The 17,932-nt window shown below is 39.7% G+C and overlaps 1 protein-coding gene across 1 annotated transcript in view; it reads left to right on the plus strand.

The window, feature by feature from the left end:
- The window catches only part of CYP71 (cyclophilin71), a 405,299-nt gene that overhangs the window by 207,497 nt on the left and 179,870 nt on the right, over positions 1 to 17,932 (plus strand). Inside the window, exons 7-8 of the mRNA XM_089447133.1 lie at positions 7,627 to 7,734; positions 7,832 to 8,008. Coding sequence (XP_089303259.1) covers positions 7,627 to 7,734; positions 7,832 to 8,008 — 285 coding nt within the window. The remainder of the gene's footprint in view (positions 1 to 7,626; positions 7,735 to 7,831; positions 8,009 to 17,932) is intronic.

The raw sequence follows: 17,932 nt of genomic DNA on the forward strand, positions 1-17,932 counted from the left end.
CTGTATGTGCTCATGGAGGAAAGACATCTCATCAATATAAATCCCAAAGAGAGTTAGAGAGAGGGGATACCCCTGCTTGACCCCAATGATACTTCGAGTGAAGTCTGAAATATCATGGGCCATCTTGAGGTGCCCCAACACTGACTGATAGAGTCTCATGATAGCAGTTAAGAGGGTCTTTGATATGCCAATGTTGCAGAGTCTTTGGGATAATGCCTCCTTTGGAACTGTGTTAAAAGCTTTCCAGAAATCTACAAAGCAACTGTAAACCCACGAAGAGCTATGAGAGGTCTCCTCAACGATGGCTCTGCGGGTGAAGATGTTATCAATTGTCTGGTAGAGTAGGTGAAAGTCTGCTTGTCCTCTAGCTTTGAGATGTCGATTCTCTAGCTCCTCAAAAAGCCATTGGTGTAGAATTGTGCCGTAAAGCTTGGAGAGTGTGTGGTGTACCATGATAGTTTTGTAGTTATTCGGATCAACATTGCTCCTAGATTTGTGGATCGGATGGATGATATGTCTTGCCTAGGAAGGAGGGAATCCTGAACAAACTACATGGTTAAAAGGATTTGCTATATATGATTGAAGCGATTGAATGCCATGCTTGAGGAATTCAACCTGAAACCCATCCTAATCAGCTCCTCTGTTGGTACTCAAAGATCTAGTTGCTCTCCTGATTACCAGTTCAGAGAAGAGGTGGTATAAAGTGCGAGGGGAGGTGATACGACAGGTGGGGTGTTGTCTAGGGATGTCATAAAGGGAGGTGGTGTGGGAAAACATGGTATGGGGTTCAAGGCTGGGAGAGATGGTGTGATGTCTAGGAAAGAGGGCCCGCCAAAAAGGTTTTGGGGAGTGGGAAAAAACATCACAAAGTTCCCATCTTCGTTGGGAGATGAATGTTCGTTTTTTGTGGCATAGTCTATGGTAAGGCTGGGGGAGTAAGATGGGTCATGCAAAGGCGTGAGGTGTAGATGTTTATGGAAATATTTGTACTCATCATCAAGCCAACGATTCATGGGATAGGTACCAGGGTAGTTTTAGGGCGAGACTTGCAAGTGGATTGGGGGTAGGAGTCAAGGGATGCTTCCATGTGGGCTGTAGAAAGTGCATCATATTTTTTTGTAGTTGTGTCTATAGATCTCCCTTGACAGATTTGCGATCGCAATCTCGACAACCAACACTTCGATGGCTCGGTCACTGCTTAGTCTTTCCCTGATCCCGATGGCATTGTGAGTGAAGCCCTGACACTTCCTTGGCAACTGCGGGTTACCTGGATCTAGTGTGTTGCAACTTCTATTTGTCCTAACAGTGTTAGTTGCCCTGACCTCTACTGTCAACAACTATCTCTATGTGGCTTCTCTCCAATGTGTCGATTCTCAGTGTTGTTGGCCGCTTTGCTTGTGGCTTTGCCTTCCCATGGACACATTTGTTGGTGGCTTTGTCTGTGTGCTCGGTGGTTGCTAGTGGACTTTCCTTTGTTCTTCGTCCTTTTTTGGTGCTCATTGCCCTTTGTTCAACCCAACCGTGTTCGGTCCCCAAACTTCTACGCTGGTACCGGTGTTGCTTGCCCACTTACCTAGTTGCTGGTGGCCGTGGTCGACAGTTGGATGGTTCGATTGTTAGTCACCACCATGGGCTCCCTTCTCTTTTTTTTTACTTTGTTTTTTTTTCAAAAAAAAATTAGTGCTGATCAAAATATTATCTAGCCTCAAATAAGAAAAAGTTAACGTCATTAATTTTTTTTTGGTTTGTATGATCCCAGCCAACCTCGCGTTGACAATCCAATACAAACACAACACTTGGGATTCTGAAATTGATTTAGAGTTGGGGCTTTGATACCATGTTAGAATTTACTGAACCCAACACCTGATATTTTTGTTCCCAACAATTAGTCGCTGATCAAATACATGGCTAAGTTCCTAACACATAAGAAATTCAGCGGAAGCAAACAATCAATCTGAGTCACATACACATAAACATATTTCTGCCCAAATAATTCAATTCATTAATAAATTAATCATAGAACTTACTTGGGCTGCCATCTTAGGATAATGGCTCAATTGAGAAAATACAGATTACAAAACTCTAGATATAATCCAACAAATCTACTCTCTCTCACATATCTAGATCTCCGGCCTCTACAACTCTCTCAGACTCAACACATGCTCATTGAAATGCTGCTCTCAACCTTGTGCTGCTGTTGTGTCTTCTCCTCACCTTAGCCTTATGTTTATAACTTTTCATTAAGACAAAACCCTAATCCTAACCCTAACCCTAATCTCAAACTGATGGATGGCCGAGATTAGATCTCTCCTCATTTGAGATTGATAACTAAGATTTAAGCTTAATCACTAAAGTAAACAATTTACTTTATCTAGGTTTCTATTTTAGCTTAATAATCCAACATATGATTATGTGCTTTTTCCAAGTTAAACTTAGGGCAAGTTACATCAAAAAATATTCTAAGGTGAAATGTGGGCAACTTTTGCACGCCTAAACTAAAGGCTTGTGTAGAAGTACCTACCCGAGCTACAAACTTCAACAAGGACCAAATAATTGGAGTACTCCACAAGAAAGGATGTGGTTAGACCCTGAAATTGAATGTAGAAGTCTCCACAAGTGCACCCTCCAAGACAATATCCAAAAATAGAAAGGAAGAAACCTTCAACATGTGCACCCTTCAAGAGGAATATCCAAGAATAGAAAGAAGACCAATGTAGTATGCATGCAAAGACCACACTTGTTGACTTTAAAGCCACATGCCTCCCTTTAGATGCCCTCCATAACCACTTGAAATAAGATAATATATGTGCCGAGTACAAGAGGTGAGTGTGCTTTATAGTGAAGGGCAAAAAGATCCCAAATGTAGTTGGAATTTTTATGCAATAACGAGGAGTGAACACCTAGGAAAATGTTAATTTTCTAGCCCTAGCAACTTTGTGTTTTGTTACCTAGTAGATTCTTTGTAGTAAAAAGAATTATTACCTAAATCTATTAATTAAAAGCACAACTAGGATTTTAACAAATATAACAACAGAAGCAAAATTAAGCACTAATCTCACAATCACATGCACACAAAGATTTGTGCCCTTCAAATCAGTTCTTGATTCAAATAATTTTAAAACTTACAAAGGCTCCCTCCCTAGGATGATGACCCATTAAGGAAAACTCAAAAACAACAATAAACCTGAAATTGATCTAATTGATCAAACGCTAGATTTGTCCTTTGATCTTGCTTGGTTGATCTGTATCTTCCTCGCTGCCCATTACACCTTTCTCAAACCTTGCACACATGAATGTAAGCCCTTCTCCACTCACTCATTGAGATCTCATTCTCACGATGTCTTGTGCTCAAGATTCATGTCTTCTCCTTAGCGTAGCCTTCCTTTTATAAGTTTGAGTTATTGACCCAATCCATAACCTTAATATCCAAAGTGATTGACTGTTACGGTTAGATCTCACCTCACTTGATATTAGCAATTGAGATTCATCTAATTCATTAACACAAATAACCTCTCCATATCATTAGATTAACTCACTTTATCTTATAAAAGTCAATTACTTAATAATTAAAGTAGTTATTAAGGTTAAAGGTCAATTAGGTGACTTCCACGTGCTTAGACACTTAGGCTTGTGTGGGAGTACTTGCCTAAGCTACAAACATCAACGCTCCCTCTTAGCGAGGAAGGTATTTTGCATCACTTCTACCTTGTCCCTATAAAACACAAACTTCCCTTGCTGAGAATGTCTGCAATCTGCTCATCTGTGGAGATATACGATTCATTGCCCCTTACTAGATTTGGTCTGGAAGTGAACCCAATCTCAATATGCTTGGACCTATCATGGAACACTGGATTCTCAGAGAGATTGGTACAACTTTGATTATCAGAGTGTATCACCATAGGCCCCAACTCCTGACCAAATAATCCATTAACTAACTTGCAAAGCCAAATAGCCTCATAACTCGCCATACTTGCTTCTATATACTTTGCATCTGTTCAATTGAGTGCCATAGAAGCATGCTTCCTACTAAACCATGAAATCATCATCGATCCAAGACTGAAATAGCACCCTGAGGTGCTCTTCCTCTCCACTGCAATCCCTACGCAATCTAAGTTTGTATATCCCTGTGGCTTCACTTCATCACCTCCAAGATGTTGGAGAATGTAACTAGTGTCAGTGTTCATAATGAAAGATATTTATTCATAAATTTATTTTTATTGTTTTATCAAGCATGTTCCTTATGCTTTAGAAGTAAAAAAGAGTCAAGACAAAATGTATTTAAGTCATGTCATTTGACATTTGAGAAAGATAGAAAAATATTTTTATTTTTGTTAATTAAAATTAGTCTAAAAGTTTAGGTCGGTCCTCTCTCAGTCGAGTCGACCTGTGTGGCCTTTTATATAAATGACGTAACAAGTTCAAATTGCCTTTTACGAATACCTTGCTAAACCATTGTCAACTGTGCTCAGAAATATAACGTAAGTTCAAGCTTGCTTTAGGTAAGAGATCTAAAGCTTTCATTCCACATAACACTTCATATCACCATGAATGCATTCAGATCCAAAATGTAAGCCTTAGAACTGGATGTTACTTCTCAAGGATGTATTCCAAGTATTAAATGCAAGTCGTTGCATCCAATAGTTAGGTCATTGCCCTCTCTTTAGCATCAATTTACCATGATCAAACAAGAGGTTCACAAAAATGATTCAAGGGTTTCCTCTTGCATGTGATATAAATAGGAGCAAGGTCAGTGATTCACCAAATATTTCCAAGCATGATAAACTCAATGAAATATATGTAGTCAAGCACTTTAGAGTTTATCAGTAAGTTAGGGTTAGAGATCATCCCGTGCCTATGTTCCATCCTATACAACTCCTTTTTTATAGAAATCTCCACATTCTTGTGCAGATGGCACAATCCCTAGAACATAAGTGAGGAATCCATCCGTCAGCTCAGTAGAAAATCTAAAACCACAAGAGTAAGCAAAATGTGGGGTTGAGGTAAATCCCTGCAACATGAATGGGGTGATGGGGTGTATTGTTCCATTGCTCATCAATCACTCTCCATATAAGTAGTCATTTCTCAAACTTGTCACCCCCCTTATCCTCATAATAGATACAAAAGCTTCTGTGGTCCTATCCATGGCCTCATACAAGTAACTCATTATGGGCTTGTCTCCACCAACCAATCAAAGAACCTTTACCAAAGGTTTGATGATGGTACACACCTCCTCCACTCTCATCCAAAACCTCTCTTGATATGAAGCTACCTTGCGTATGGCCTCCCCCTCCGATTTACGGCTAAATGATTAAGCACACTTCTACTTTGAAAGAAACACTCTTTACATACCACACAAAAGTCAAGAGAGATTGAAGAAATATGAAGCTAGTGGAAAACTGTGTAATGGTAGGATGCACCAACTCCTTGTTATTGGTGAATCTTCTCATTAGTCTAAGCACACATGATTATATATATGTTTTGTTATGTTCTTGAATGAACAATGTCCCTGATATAAAGAATTTTTCCTATATCGTCTAACATCAAATCAATACAATGTTTAGAACAAGGTGTCCAAAACACGGTAGTGTACCTCTCCATAAGCAACATGCCAGCTGCTAGCAATGATATAATTTGCATTGTTCTGTGTTAAGGCCTATTGTTCCATTGCTCATCAATCACTCTCCATATAAATAGTTATTTCTCAAACCTGTCACCCCCCTTATCCTCATAATAGATACAAAATGCTTCTTTGGTCCTATCCATGGCCTCATACAAGTAGCCCATTACGGGCTTGTCTCGACCAACCAATCAAAGGACCTTTACCAAAGGTTTGATGATGGCACACACCTCCTCCACTCTCGTCCAAAATCTCTCTTGATATGAAGCTACCTTGCATATGGCATCCCCCTCCGGTTTACGGCTAAATGATTAAGCACACTTCTGCTTTGAAAGAAACACTCTTTACATACCACACAAAAGTCAAGAGAGATTGAAGAGATATGAAACTAGTGGCAAACTGTGTAAATGGTAGGATGCACCAACTCCTTGTTACTGGTGAATCTTCTCATTAGTCTAAGCACACATGATTATATATATGTTTTGTTATGTTCTTGAATGAACAATGTCCCTGATATAAAGAATTTTTCCTATATCGTCTAACATCAAATCAATACAATGTTTAGAACAAGGTGTCCAAAACACGGTAGTGTACCTCTCCATAAGCAACATGCCAGCTGCCAGCAATGATATAATTTGCATTGTTCTCTGTTAAGGCTTAGACAACATTATGTGAACCTACCTCCTATATGACTAGTGTGGTTCTAGGATCAGAGAGATGAGGTAGATTTGGGGCCAACCATGATTATGTCTTCTGTCCTCTCCTCCCCTTGCAACTTGATTTTTCACAGCTTCCCTGTTCTATTGGCTGCATCTTTATCATGGTGCAATACAAATGATCTTTGTACGTGCTTTTGAGTAAAGTTCTATATTATGTCCCGGAATTTGTGAGGGTTTAATTTCAACTGAGAGATTTCCCCTTGTCATAGGCTTGCCACACAACTTTCAATTCAAAGTTTCTCTATTGAACTCCCCCTCACATTCACCATATTCTCTCATAGGGTCCAAATGTTCGGGCATTTTTGTTCTTCAATGTAATGATTAAATCTGGGGCACAAAAGATAGAGAAAAATTAAAATTAACATTCTTAAAATCAAAGTACGATATGTTTGTATAAAAAAAATTACAAATCTAAATGATACATAAATGATAGGCCTCCTACAGTGCAGTGAAAATTTAAGAAAAAGATGGAAAATTGAAAGGCATGCAAAACCTATCAAAAATTTGTTTAAAAAAAGGAGGTGGACATATTTACAAATACACCACCTCCTATGGGAATTTGGAAAACCCTCCCCACTCCACAATAAATTGATGATGACAAATGAAGCACTCTCTCCCTAGAAAGATGAAGGAAACCCCATGAAAAAGATTAAAAAAACAACAAAAAAAAAGACAGCGGAAATTGATGCCCATACCTGCAAATGCATCCCATGGTTGAGGGAAATTAATTCCCACTCCAGAAAATCTCGGTGATGGCAAAGGACATTGGTGTCCTCCTCCTTGGTACAAGCAAAACTGGTCTCGTCCTCCTTTGCTTTATCATTTTGTTTTCTCAAATGCACACATCTTCTATTACAATAAAAGTAATACGATTACATCAAAAGTGGTATTAATTGACTATATGATGCTGGAACTGACTCTCTCGTGAGAACAAAGGCAAAAGCGTCCACCTTCGCACCTAACTGATTACAGTTTTGGTTGTTCCAATATTCTAATTATGTATTGGTGTGAGGAAAAGCTTTGATCAGCAGAATGCAAGTTTGCACATTCAATATAAATTTACTATAGCAAATAAATTTTATAAAGTCAATCATTATATTCAACGGTAATGTATGTTGCTCCATTTCTTTTCTTATATGCATTTTCATTTTTTTCCCTTTATTTGGCTTTCCTACAATTTTGGCAAGCAATATTTTGTACTATAACTCGGGATTAGTATACATGCATTTCTGATTGCATGGTACGGTCATGTATACATATATATTTAACTTATTGCTGCTGTCTATGCAGGTTAGTCCTGATGGTAAACAGTTTGTGACTACATCACCTGATCGACGCATTCGAGTCTTTTGGTTTCTTACAGGGAAATTAAGACGGACATATGACGAGTCTCTTGAGGTAGTGATACGATTTTGAACCTTTGGGATTGTGTCATGACTGGTGAGTTATATATTGAAGAATAGTTTTAAGTCTATTCTTTTTGATTTTCTTTCAGGTTGCACAAGACCTACAGAGAAGTGATGCTCCATTGTATCGCTTGGATGCAATAGATTTTGGACGACGAATGGCTGTGGAGAAGGAAATAGAGAAAACAGAAAATGTACCACAACCAAATGCAGTTTTCGATGATAGCTGTAATTTTCTGCTTTATACAACGCTCTTGGGTATAAAGGTACCCTATTGTTCATTGCAGTTATAAGGATGATTGTAGTATTCACATGCTTAATTTGTATGGCTTATATTGTAGCCTTTTTGAATAAGCTAAGGGACTATCAAAATAAGGAAGGAATGCTGTATATCAAATGGCAACATCATTAGTAGGTATTAGATGCTATGTACTTGTGCTATTTTGTGTCTATGTTCTTGGTTGTATGTTGTTATATGTGTAAAATGCCACTTTTATATAATAAGGGCCTAATGATTCTTATTAGCGTCTTAAGCTTTAAGTTTGGAAGTGTTGGAAAATTGATGAGGGCAGCATTTAATTCATTTTTTCCATTTATGACAGTTATTTGTGATTCATGTTCTTCTTCATTATTATGCTTATATTCTTATCATCAAATAAATGCCAAAACAAGAAGATCACAACGATAAATAGTGAACACAAGATATAGGCTCCAAGCCAGGGCAAAACCCATCCAAGGGGAAAACCCAGAAAGAAATTCTCTTCTTATAGTGTTAACTTCAAAGGAGACTTCCAAGACCAAACCCTAGACCCATGCTGCCACCAAGAACCAATCCAACCAGCCAATCTTCTAGACAATATCTCCAAGCGAATTAGTGCCCTTCTAGCCTTTCGTCCCTTCCATCACAACCTGTACTTGTATTTTTGCTTGGTTGTACTTGTCGGTGAATGTTGCAGGTACATAATGAAGGAAGAAAAAAGGACGGATTAGCAAAGCAGTCCATGTGCTTGTTAATGATAAACATGATGGAAGGAGGGAACTGTAAGGACCGTGAAGAATCTAATAAGGTCATCAAAGGAGTATGCATGTATCATTATATTTTCTTGATCTAGTATGGCATCATAGTTAGAAGCCTATGATAGTAGCATATTTAAAAACTACTTAGAATTGCTTGGAATCATTTAGTCCTTTAAGAATGAAAAACTTGGGGACTAGTATGCATAAGTGTTCATCCATACATTGTCTAACATTATGTTAGAGGAAGTCATTTTGCTAAGGTGGATCATCATGATCCTATAACAATCATCATCTTGGAAGGTTCTTGAAAGAAGCATTATGACAAGATTAATTCCATATTGTATGGAAATAATACTCTGAAAAGGATGAAGGAATGCAGTTGGTCAAGTTGCAGAAATTCATATAGCTAGATGATTGTGTGAAAGATTAGGAATGCATGTTCAAAAAGTAACCTTTGGGTAGGCTTCATATAATCCTAGAAGAAAGATTTTTCACATGCATAGTGAATATTTCATTTGATTACATGATGCCTAAGTAGATGAATTTGACTTACTCTAAAATGGATAAAATGTTGAGACTTTCTCGCTAGAATATATTTACTAATGATCAACATCAAGTATAATCTTCAGAAGCAAATGGTAACTTGGTAATCAAGTTTGATTGTTGGGCACTCTGAATCATGAATGAAGAGTGATGTGGAGATGGACCTTGAGGATGTTGATGATGAGAAAGTTGACACAATGGTTTATGGGAGCATCGAATGTGCTCTAGCCATGAAATTTGGTGGAGAGGCTAAGGCACATGAGATTTCCAAGACCCAGAAATCGTTTGGAGAATTTCCACCCGGATGAAGAGATTTTAAAATAATTAATATTTTTAATGGGTCCCTAAGTCGAAACTTAGGAAAATTAAAATATTAACGTGTATTAATATAAAATGGGTGAGAAAGTTCTAAGTGACGAGGATCAAGCCAGTTCTAATCTTAGCCGTTGATTAGGGAGTTAATCTCGACTGTTGAATCATCAATAGGAAAAGTATAAGAGGAGGCTTGAGGGTCAGTTGGAGACACACCAAGAGAGATTAAGAATTCGATTTTCTGGGGCTAGATTGCTGAGGAAATTGAGTGAGTGATCAGTTGCAGTGAGGGGCAGTTCAACAAGGGATTTCGATCCAAGGCTGAAGAATACATATTAGAGAGGCAACAAAGTGCCAAAAGAGGCAACACAGAGCCTAGGAGGGCTGACGCAGAGGCTAAGGAGGCCAACACAGAGGATGCATAGGGCGCAGAGGCTGGCACAGACAACACAAAGGGCTGTAGAGGGTGACGCTAGGCTGAAAAGGCTGTGCTGAGGAGGTTCTGTGGGGCAGACTGAGAGCAGATTAGCCGGGAGACGGGGACGGAATTCTAGAGGAGTGCTTGGAGCAGTTTTCGTTGTCCAACACAAGGAACAATCAGAGTCACTGTGGGGTTGTTCATCCGATTGCTAATTTGTCGGAATATCTGTCTCCGAAGAGAGATACTACTGCCAAGGATATTCTCTGAAGGGTGAGCCATTTCTGGCACCCTAGTTATATTCAAAAATATGCTTAATAATAAAACCCTCATATATGCTGCACCAATTTTCGCGCATTGGGTTCTTCCAGGGACGATTGTCCAAAAATAACGATGTCCCTTGTACTGTCTTAGTTTATTTCAGTTGTTGATCTGTATATTTGTGAAGGCTGCAGTTGTGTTTACTTCGATGTTTATGCTATTAAATAACTTGTTAATGTAAAGAACATGTTAATTTTAGGTATGTTCTATGCTTAGAGCAATTTATTTCAATTTTTACAGTTAACTCAATATCTTTTCCAGATTAGCAATCACATCAGCATAATAGTAAATTGCAGATAGAACATAAACATAAATCGCAGAAGACAAGCCAAGACAAGAGGACGCAAGATGTGGCGCTAGCTAGGGAAAAACCCCAATGTGGGGAAACCCTTGATCAATTCTTCTTATATGTTCCTCAATAGTTCAGTATAGAGAGAGAGAGAGAGAGAGAGAGAGTACAACAGAAGTCAACACTTTGACTTATCTAAATAAGAGCATAGATCATCTCTAAGAAGATGATACATGAGGTAGCTGAACTCAGTTGAAGACATGCTGCTTCAATTGATTCTCCAAGGTGACTCCATCGCCTTGCCGCACCTATCGTTGTGCTGCTCCTCATCATCATGCTGCACCTCACTGTGCTGCACCCATCATCACTATGCTGCATCTCATCATGTTTCACCAATCATGACTGTACCATGTACTTGCTATACCAAGTATCATTGCTGTCCCAAGTATGATTGCTGCACCTTGCTGCACCATGTACTTGCTGTCCCATGTGCCATTGCTGCACCATGCTCGCCACTGCTATCCCATGTGGCATTGTTGCACCATGCTGTCACTCTACTAGCATTGCTGTCCCACTGTTAGTGACATGCTACTCCTATGATTTCTCGCTGCACCAAGCACCATTACCTAGCTGTCCCATTTGCTTGTTGTACTAAGCACCATGGCCTAACTGTCCCATTTGGCATGCTGTACCTTGCTACTGTCCAATGAGTTTGCAGCACCATGCTTGGCTGCTGTCCCATTGTAGCCTTGCTGTACCATGTCCTAGGACCCTCATCCATTAGCATCCTCATTGCCAAAATACCATCTGTTGCATGCTACTGTTGATCTCTTGCCTAGGGTTCTGTGCATGTACCTGTTTGGTTAGGGCACACCAACAAGCCTACACCGATGCCCTAATCTTCTCCAAACAAGCCGCTTACTTCAGCTGAAGGTTCCAAGGTATTCAAGGTGATGTTGTAGGACTTGGGCACCTCCACAAAGCTCCCTACAACAATCAATTTAGACATGAAGCAATCTTCCCTCTCTAGCACTGTAAACAAGCCTAACGTATAAGGAGAATACCCCTGTTTTGCCTCGCTGTCCTTAGAGATCATTGCGGCCTAGTTAGGAGGGCCTTTCTAGGTCTCTCGACCATCTGAACTTCACTTCCCAACTGCTGCTGTAGCAGTCCCTCTTTGCAGCCCTATAAGTAGAGATATACACCCCAAAACCATGCACAAAACAATCATTAAACTCACCTATAGTTTGCGGCCTGATTTGCAAGGTAAGACTGCTCCAACGTGTCACAAAACTGCCCTCAAGCCATCCTTCTTGCCTCCTGCAATGTGGCTAAGAACTGTGGCTCTTCTTCTCTAAAATCTGTACCCAAAACAATGAGAATATCTCCACAAACTTGGCTACCTTCTAGGCTGCGTAGATACCAGTGTGTAGGTTAGGGTTGTCCTCCTTGATAGCGTTAGGGCTTCTCACTTGACTGTGTCCTCTTGGTTAGGGCAGACTGTGGCTAGGGCATCCTTCTCCTAGATCTCTCTTCCACTAAAACCCAAAGCGAGTGGAGAGAAATCAAGAGAGAGGTGTGTGTCCAAATGACAATCAAGTCACCTCTTTTTATACTAAATCGTGGAGCACATGTGTAGGTTATTTGGTTGCTGGCCAACCTTGACGAATTGTCTTATAACACAATTAAATTCATAACTCCATGAATACTTATCGGAATCGGATGATCTTTAGATCAATCCTACACCTCTCGATGAGAGGGATCCAAGAAAAATATCAGATGCGATAAATAAGATGACCCACATGGAGTTTGGCCCTAGTTGCCAATTTTAACACTCCCTCTCGACTAGGGAGAATTCCATTCACTGATCTATCTGTCTGACTGTACTATCTTTGCCATTAGTGCCCTGCACTGCTTTGCTCTGCTGAACCATGAAGAAGAAGAATTGATTGAGAATGTCTCATACCATTCTCTACTGATCCGAAGTCAGTTCCATATGAAGAGAGTATGTCATATCACTCTTACTGATCCCTGATCAGCTCCAAAGAGAGTGAGTTATGTCACTCTTACTGACTCGAAGTCAGTTCCAATTGATCCCAGATCAATATCAAAAGAGAGTGTCTCAAACCTACTGATCCCAGATCAGTTTCATTGATCCCAGATTAATGGAGGTCATCCTAGCATAGGGAGTACAGTAGATACAACGATGCGTCCATCGATAGTACTACTATGGTCCCTAACCCCATGTCCCTGCTCATTGGCTAGATGAGAGGTACTTCCCATAAATCCCAGGCTTCATGGGTAGGATGCCTTGACAGGAGAACCACTCATCTTGTCCCTATGTCGCCACGGGGTATCATAGGGGAAGGTTGAGCCATTCACCCTGTACACAATGCACCATTAGAGAAGGGTGAGTCGCCCTATGGTCGCTTGTTGCTCCAAGAAGTACCCCAAGCCCCCCAAAGCTCCCAAAGCTCAATGCATGCATCATGCAGGACCCTCATAAGAGGGTCTCTCAACGACTCCAAGTTGTTCGGGAAAGTCACAAATTTGACCTTTCCCCAGGGCTTTGATAGAATGTCTACGACCTGTACATCAGTCTCAATGCAATGGAGCCTCCTTGCTCATTGATGTACCATATCCCAGATAAGGTAGTATCTGATGTCTATACGCTGGAGCAATCATAGAATACAAGATTCCTCAACAATTGAATCGCCCCCCTAGTTGACACAGAAGATCACGGTGGTATCCATCATGTGTACAAACAACTCATTGAAGAGCCCCTGCAACTAGGCAGCTTCACATGAGGTCATACTCGTAGCTATGTATTCAGTCTCAGTGGTGCTCAAAGCAACCGTCTTCTGCTTCCTGCTCACCCAGGATATTGAGCAGAACCCAAAGAGAATCAACACTTAGAAGTGCTCTTGAGGTCCTCCACACTGCGTACCTAGTCAGCAACTTGAACAATCACACAGCTTCATATTTCCGGCAGTGTATCTCAATCCATGAGAGATTGTGCCCCAAAGATATCTCGGAAGATTCTTGGCACCAATCTAGTGAGGCCAACCATATATGAGCTCATCATACTAACTACAAATCATATGTCCAGGCGGAAGTTCACCATGAACATCAACATGAATGAGCTTATGAAACTCAGAAGTATTTCCCAAATCTGGTCTGGCATCACTACCATATAACTTCTGAAAGTTAAGATCCTCGAGGTAGTCATGGGCTTGCAGTTACCATTCCACATTCGGAATCCAACTCCCTCTTACTTTTGCAAATGAGAGGGTCTGCACCCGTCAGAAATAGGTTGTCCTTAGAAGGTGTCGGTATGAGAGGTCTATCATCCACAACCTTCTAGCAATGGTTTGGATAGACTTCACTCCTAGTGAATCTCAACTTCATCAAACAACTATCAATCCTCTCATACTAAGCTTGGGGTGTTTTGCTTCAAGCCATAGAGGGCTTTCTTCCACCTACACACTTGATATTCCCAATCATGAATCTTAAACCCCTCGGGTTGTTCCAAACCTGTGGACTTACTACATGCGGGGAATGCTCCCCTTGTAAGATTTTCCTTCGGTACATCTCAGACATGTCCCTTCATGCTCTTTTGAATTCAGGCATCCTAGTCACCATCTGACTCACATCGGGCAAGGCCCCATAAAGTAGACCTCCTGTGCTATAGATGAGATGTGTCCACTGACATGGTCCCCAATGGACCATCTTGCAACTTGATACAAATTGCCAATCCTGAAGCCATGAATAAAAGCATCTTTGAAAATTCTATTTTCAAACATGTACCTTTCCATCGATGAATGCCACCCTGTAACGTTTGACTTCCATTGCCGAAATGGACACCAGGTTCTTCTTGTGATCAGGTACATAAAAGAGATTTTGTAAATGAATCTAGTAAACCAGATATTGGAGTAAGGGTTTCTGATGTGTTAGATTCATAAGTTTTCACAATTGACAAGTTGTGATGTGCAAAAATTAATGACCTGGAACTTATCACAAGATTGAAGAAGATGGCTCCATGGTACCTTGAAAGAAAGTAGGCTCAATATGATGAGATGTGGAGAGAAGAGGGAGCCTGACAACGATGAATAATTGACAGTTAATACTCTTATGAAGACAAGCTTGAAAGCTTGTGGATGTGACTTCCCAATTAGAAAGGAAGTCAGGAATCTCCTCTAGATTTGAGAGGGAGTGAAGGAGTCTCCTTGAAAAGGAGCAAGAATCTATTCTAAAGTTAAAAGGAGAATAGGAATATCCTCTGAAGTTTTTACTGTGATTACTTATCTCATGCTTGAGACTTCGATCTTTCAAATTTACTAGATTTGTTACCAATTTATGTTGTCCTTCTCCAACCTCGGTCCTTATAGCATAGTCCTTGAAATGCTTGTCCATCCTGGGAATTTGTATTCTCTTCAGTTGAATGCTTCCTATATCCCTCTAGAGTAGGTACTTTTGTGACTTCAGCCCTCAAACTATGGCTTCACACTTTAACTATGTATACCTTTTAAAGCTGACTTAAAAGTCTTCCATGAAAGTCGACCTAGATCCTTTTCCAAGGCATTTCCCGTGATGCATATAGGACTATTTCTAGGCTTTTGAAATTTTAATTTTCTCTCTTCACAATGCAACAATAGGACTAGGCCTCTCGAATCTTTTACCCACCATTTTGTGGGTAATATCCCTATGAGAAAATTTTGTTGATTTTTAATGTACATTCGACAAGTGGTTTCCCATGGGTTAGTCTCTGCCTAGGGAAAAGTGTCCAAAATAATTCTTTTCGTAAGCGTGACATTATAAAGTGAAAGTGACTTTAGAAGTGGTAAAGTCAATGTTAAATTATAAAGTGAAAAGTGACTTTAGACATATAGTACAAAGTGGGTACTTTATTTAATGTGTGAATTAAAAGATAGAAAGTGAGAATTAAATGCACATTTATTCTCATTCCTTGATCTAAATGAATTTGAGCCATTAGATCTAAGGGTTGCCCAAAAGTCATTTAGAGAAACAAAAGGGGGAAAGACAAGAGAGATTGCATTCATTCTTCATGAGCAGATTGGAGAAAGGAGGTTGAGAGTTGGAGAAAAGTTTTGAAGGAGAAATTTGTTGTAGCAAGAGATGGGCACGAAAATCAAGGCATTGAAGATAACAGATGGTACAATATGAACAACATTTAATGCTGTGAGATGCATGCCATTCTAGAGAAGTTTTTGATTTATTTTGAAAAATTCGTCTAGCCTGTACAGTGGTACAAAAAACCGTATAGTCTGTATGAAATATGTGCAATATAGTCCATATAGTCCATATCTGTATAGTACATATTTTCAGCTTCAAGTGGGCATGGAAATCGAGGCAAAGTAGGCAAGGTTTTCAAGTAGTTTTGGGCTGAAGAGATAAGTTGTATTTTGCTATTTTGTTTTGTCTACAAATGTATTTTTCCTGAACTTGAAAGATAAATAAATTTGAAGAGCTTTCTATCAAGTTTTTCCCGGAGAAGATTGAAGGGGTTTTGCTTGGGTCAAAAATTTGTGTGTATTTTTATGTGTGTTGCTAGTCTATTTATGTCCATATTTATTTTCAGCGTGTGTTGACAATCCCATGTGTTTTAATCTAAAAATTTCATTTCCAGAATTCTATATGTTGAATGTGTGTTTATGGGAAAGGGCATTTAACTGAATGAGAGTGATAAGGTGAAATTAAAACCGGGTTGGGATTGCAGGGAACTTTTTAGTTGTCGAATTTCAACATGGTATCAAAGCTACAGGCTAAAAATTGCAGTTTGAACAACAAACAGTAGTTTGGGACAACAATCAGGGGTTTGGACAACACACTGAATATTTGGACAACAAACTGATATTTTGGGACAACAAGGTGAAATTTCACACAAACTGAACTTTTGGGACAACAAGGTGTGTTGGAAAGTTCATTTCTCCATTTTCTTGGTTTTGTAAATTTTGGACAACAGTCATGACCATGTTCTTAAGGATAGAGGACAGACTGGATGGGATATCCAACTATGTCGTTTGGAAGGACAGAATTCAGACAATGTTCGAGGATGCAGCAGTTTGGACATAGTGCGGCAAGTGGTTGTACCTCTTATTGCTGCAGATAAACTTGGTGAATTCACAAAAAATAATGTAAAGGCAAAAAGGATTTTGATGTACAGTTTGAAGGGTCATATGGTTCCTCAGATGAGAGGAATCACATCTGTATATCAGATGTGGACAACTCTAACCACTCTCTATCAGAGTACTAATGAGAGTAAGAAGATGGTACTCAAAGAACAATTGAAGAACATTAGGATGACAAAGGTTGAAAGTGTAGTTCATTATCTTGGCAGGGATGGACTTATTGTCAGTTGATGCAGTGGATTGTTTGGAGGACAGATGCAGTAGCTTGGGACCAAAGACTGATTAGCGCAAAGCAAGGTTGGCAACAATACAGTTGGCACAATGTAGAAGTCAGCAACAACGCATAAGATTCAGAGGGTTAGAGACTAGTAGCAGTCAGATTCCAACATTCATTGTATTATGCTGAACACAGTTAAGATCAATTAATTTTGGATGTTTTTCAGTTGCTTCTCTTAGAAACTGAGTTGCAGTACATATGCAACGTTAGCAGTGGCAGTGCTAGCAGCATAACAAATGCAACGTTTGAGAGGAAGCTGTAGTACAGATGCATCAGTGGTAGTGTCAGTGTCATGGGTAGCAGTATATAGCAGCAACAACACAATGTTGGTGGCAGCAACAATGCAGAAAGGAGGTGCTTCAAAAACAAAGTAGCATGTAGGTGGACATTGTTGCTAGAACACTTTCCTCGCTAAGAGGATTGTTAGTTTTTGGTAGCATCAGAAGTGCTCTAGCCATAAAAATTGGTGGAGGAGGGTAAGGCACATGAGTTCTAAAGGACCCATAAACCGTTTGGTGAAATTCCACCCGGATTGCATTTTATTAAAATAATTAATGTTTTTAATGGAGTTCCTAAGTCTAAACTTAGGGAAATTAAAATATTAATGGATATTAATCAAAATATGGGTGAGAATGATCTAGAAGGCGGGTCAAGTCATGTTTTAATCTTAGCCGTTGATTAGAGACTTAATCTGGGCCGTTGAAGATTCAACAGGAAAAGTATAAGATAGAGGCTTGGGGTTCATTTGGAAATACACACAGAGAGATTGAGGAAATCAATTTTCTAAGGTGAGAAGTTCTCAGGAGGAAAATCGATTGGGGAGATCTTGCAGCTGAGAGGCAGAGAGAATCCGGGAGAAGGACC

Source organism: Pinus tabuliformis, chromosome X (genome assembly GCF_031772625.1).
Source record: "Pinus tabuliformis cultivar Carrire ecotype Pingquan chromosome X, CPIR1, whole genome shotgun sequence".
Lineage (NCBI taxonomy): Eukaryota > Viridiplantae > Streptophyta > Pinopsida > Pinales > Pinaceae > Pinus > Pinus tabuliformis.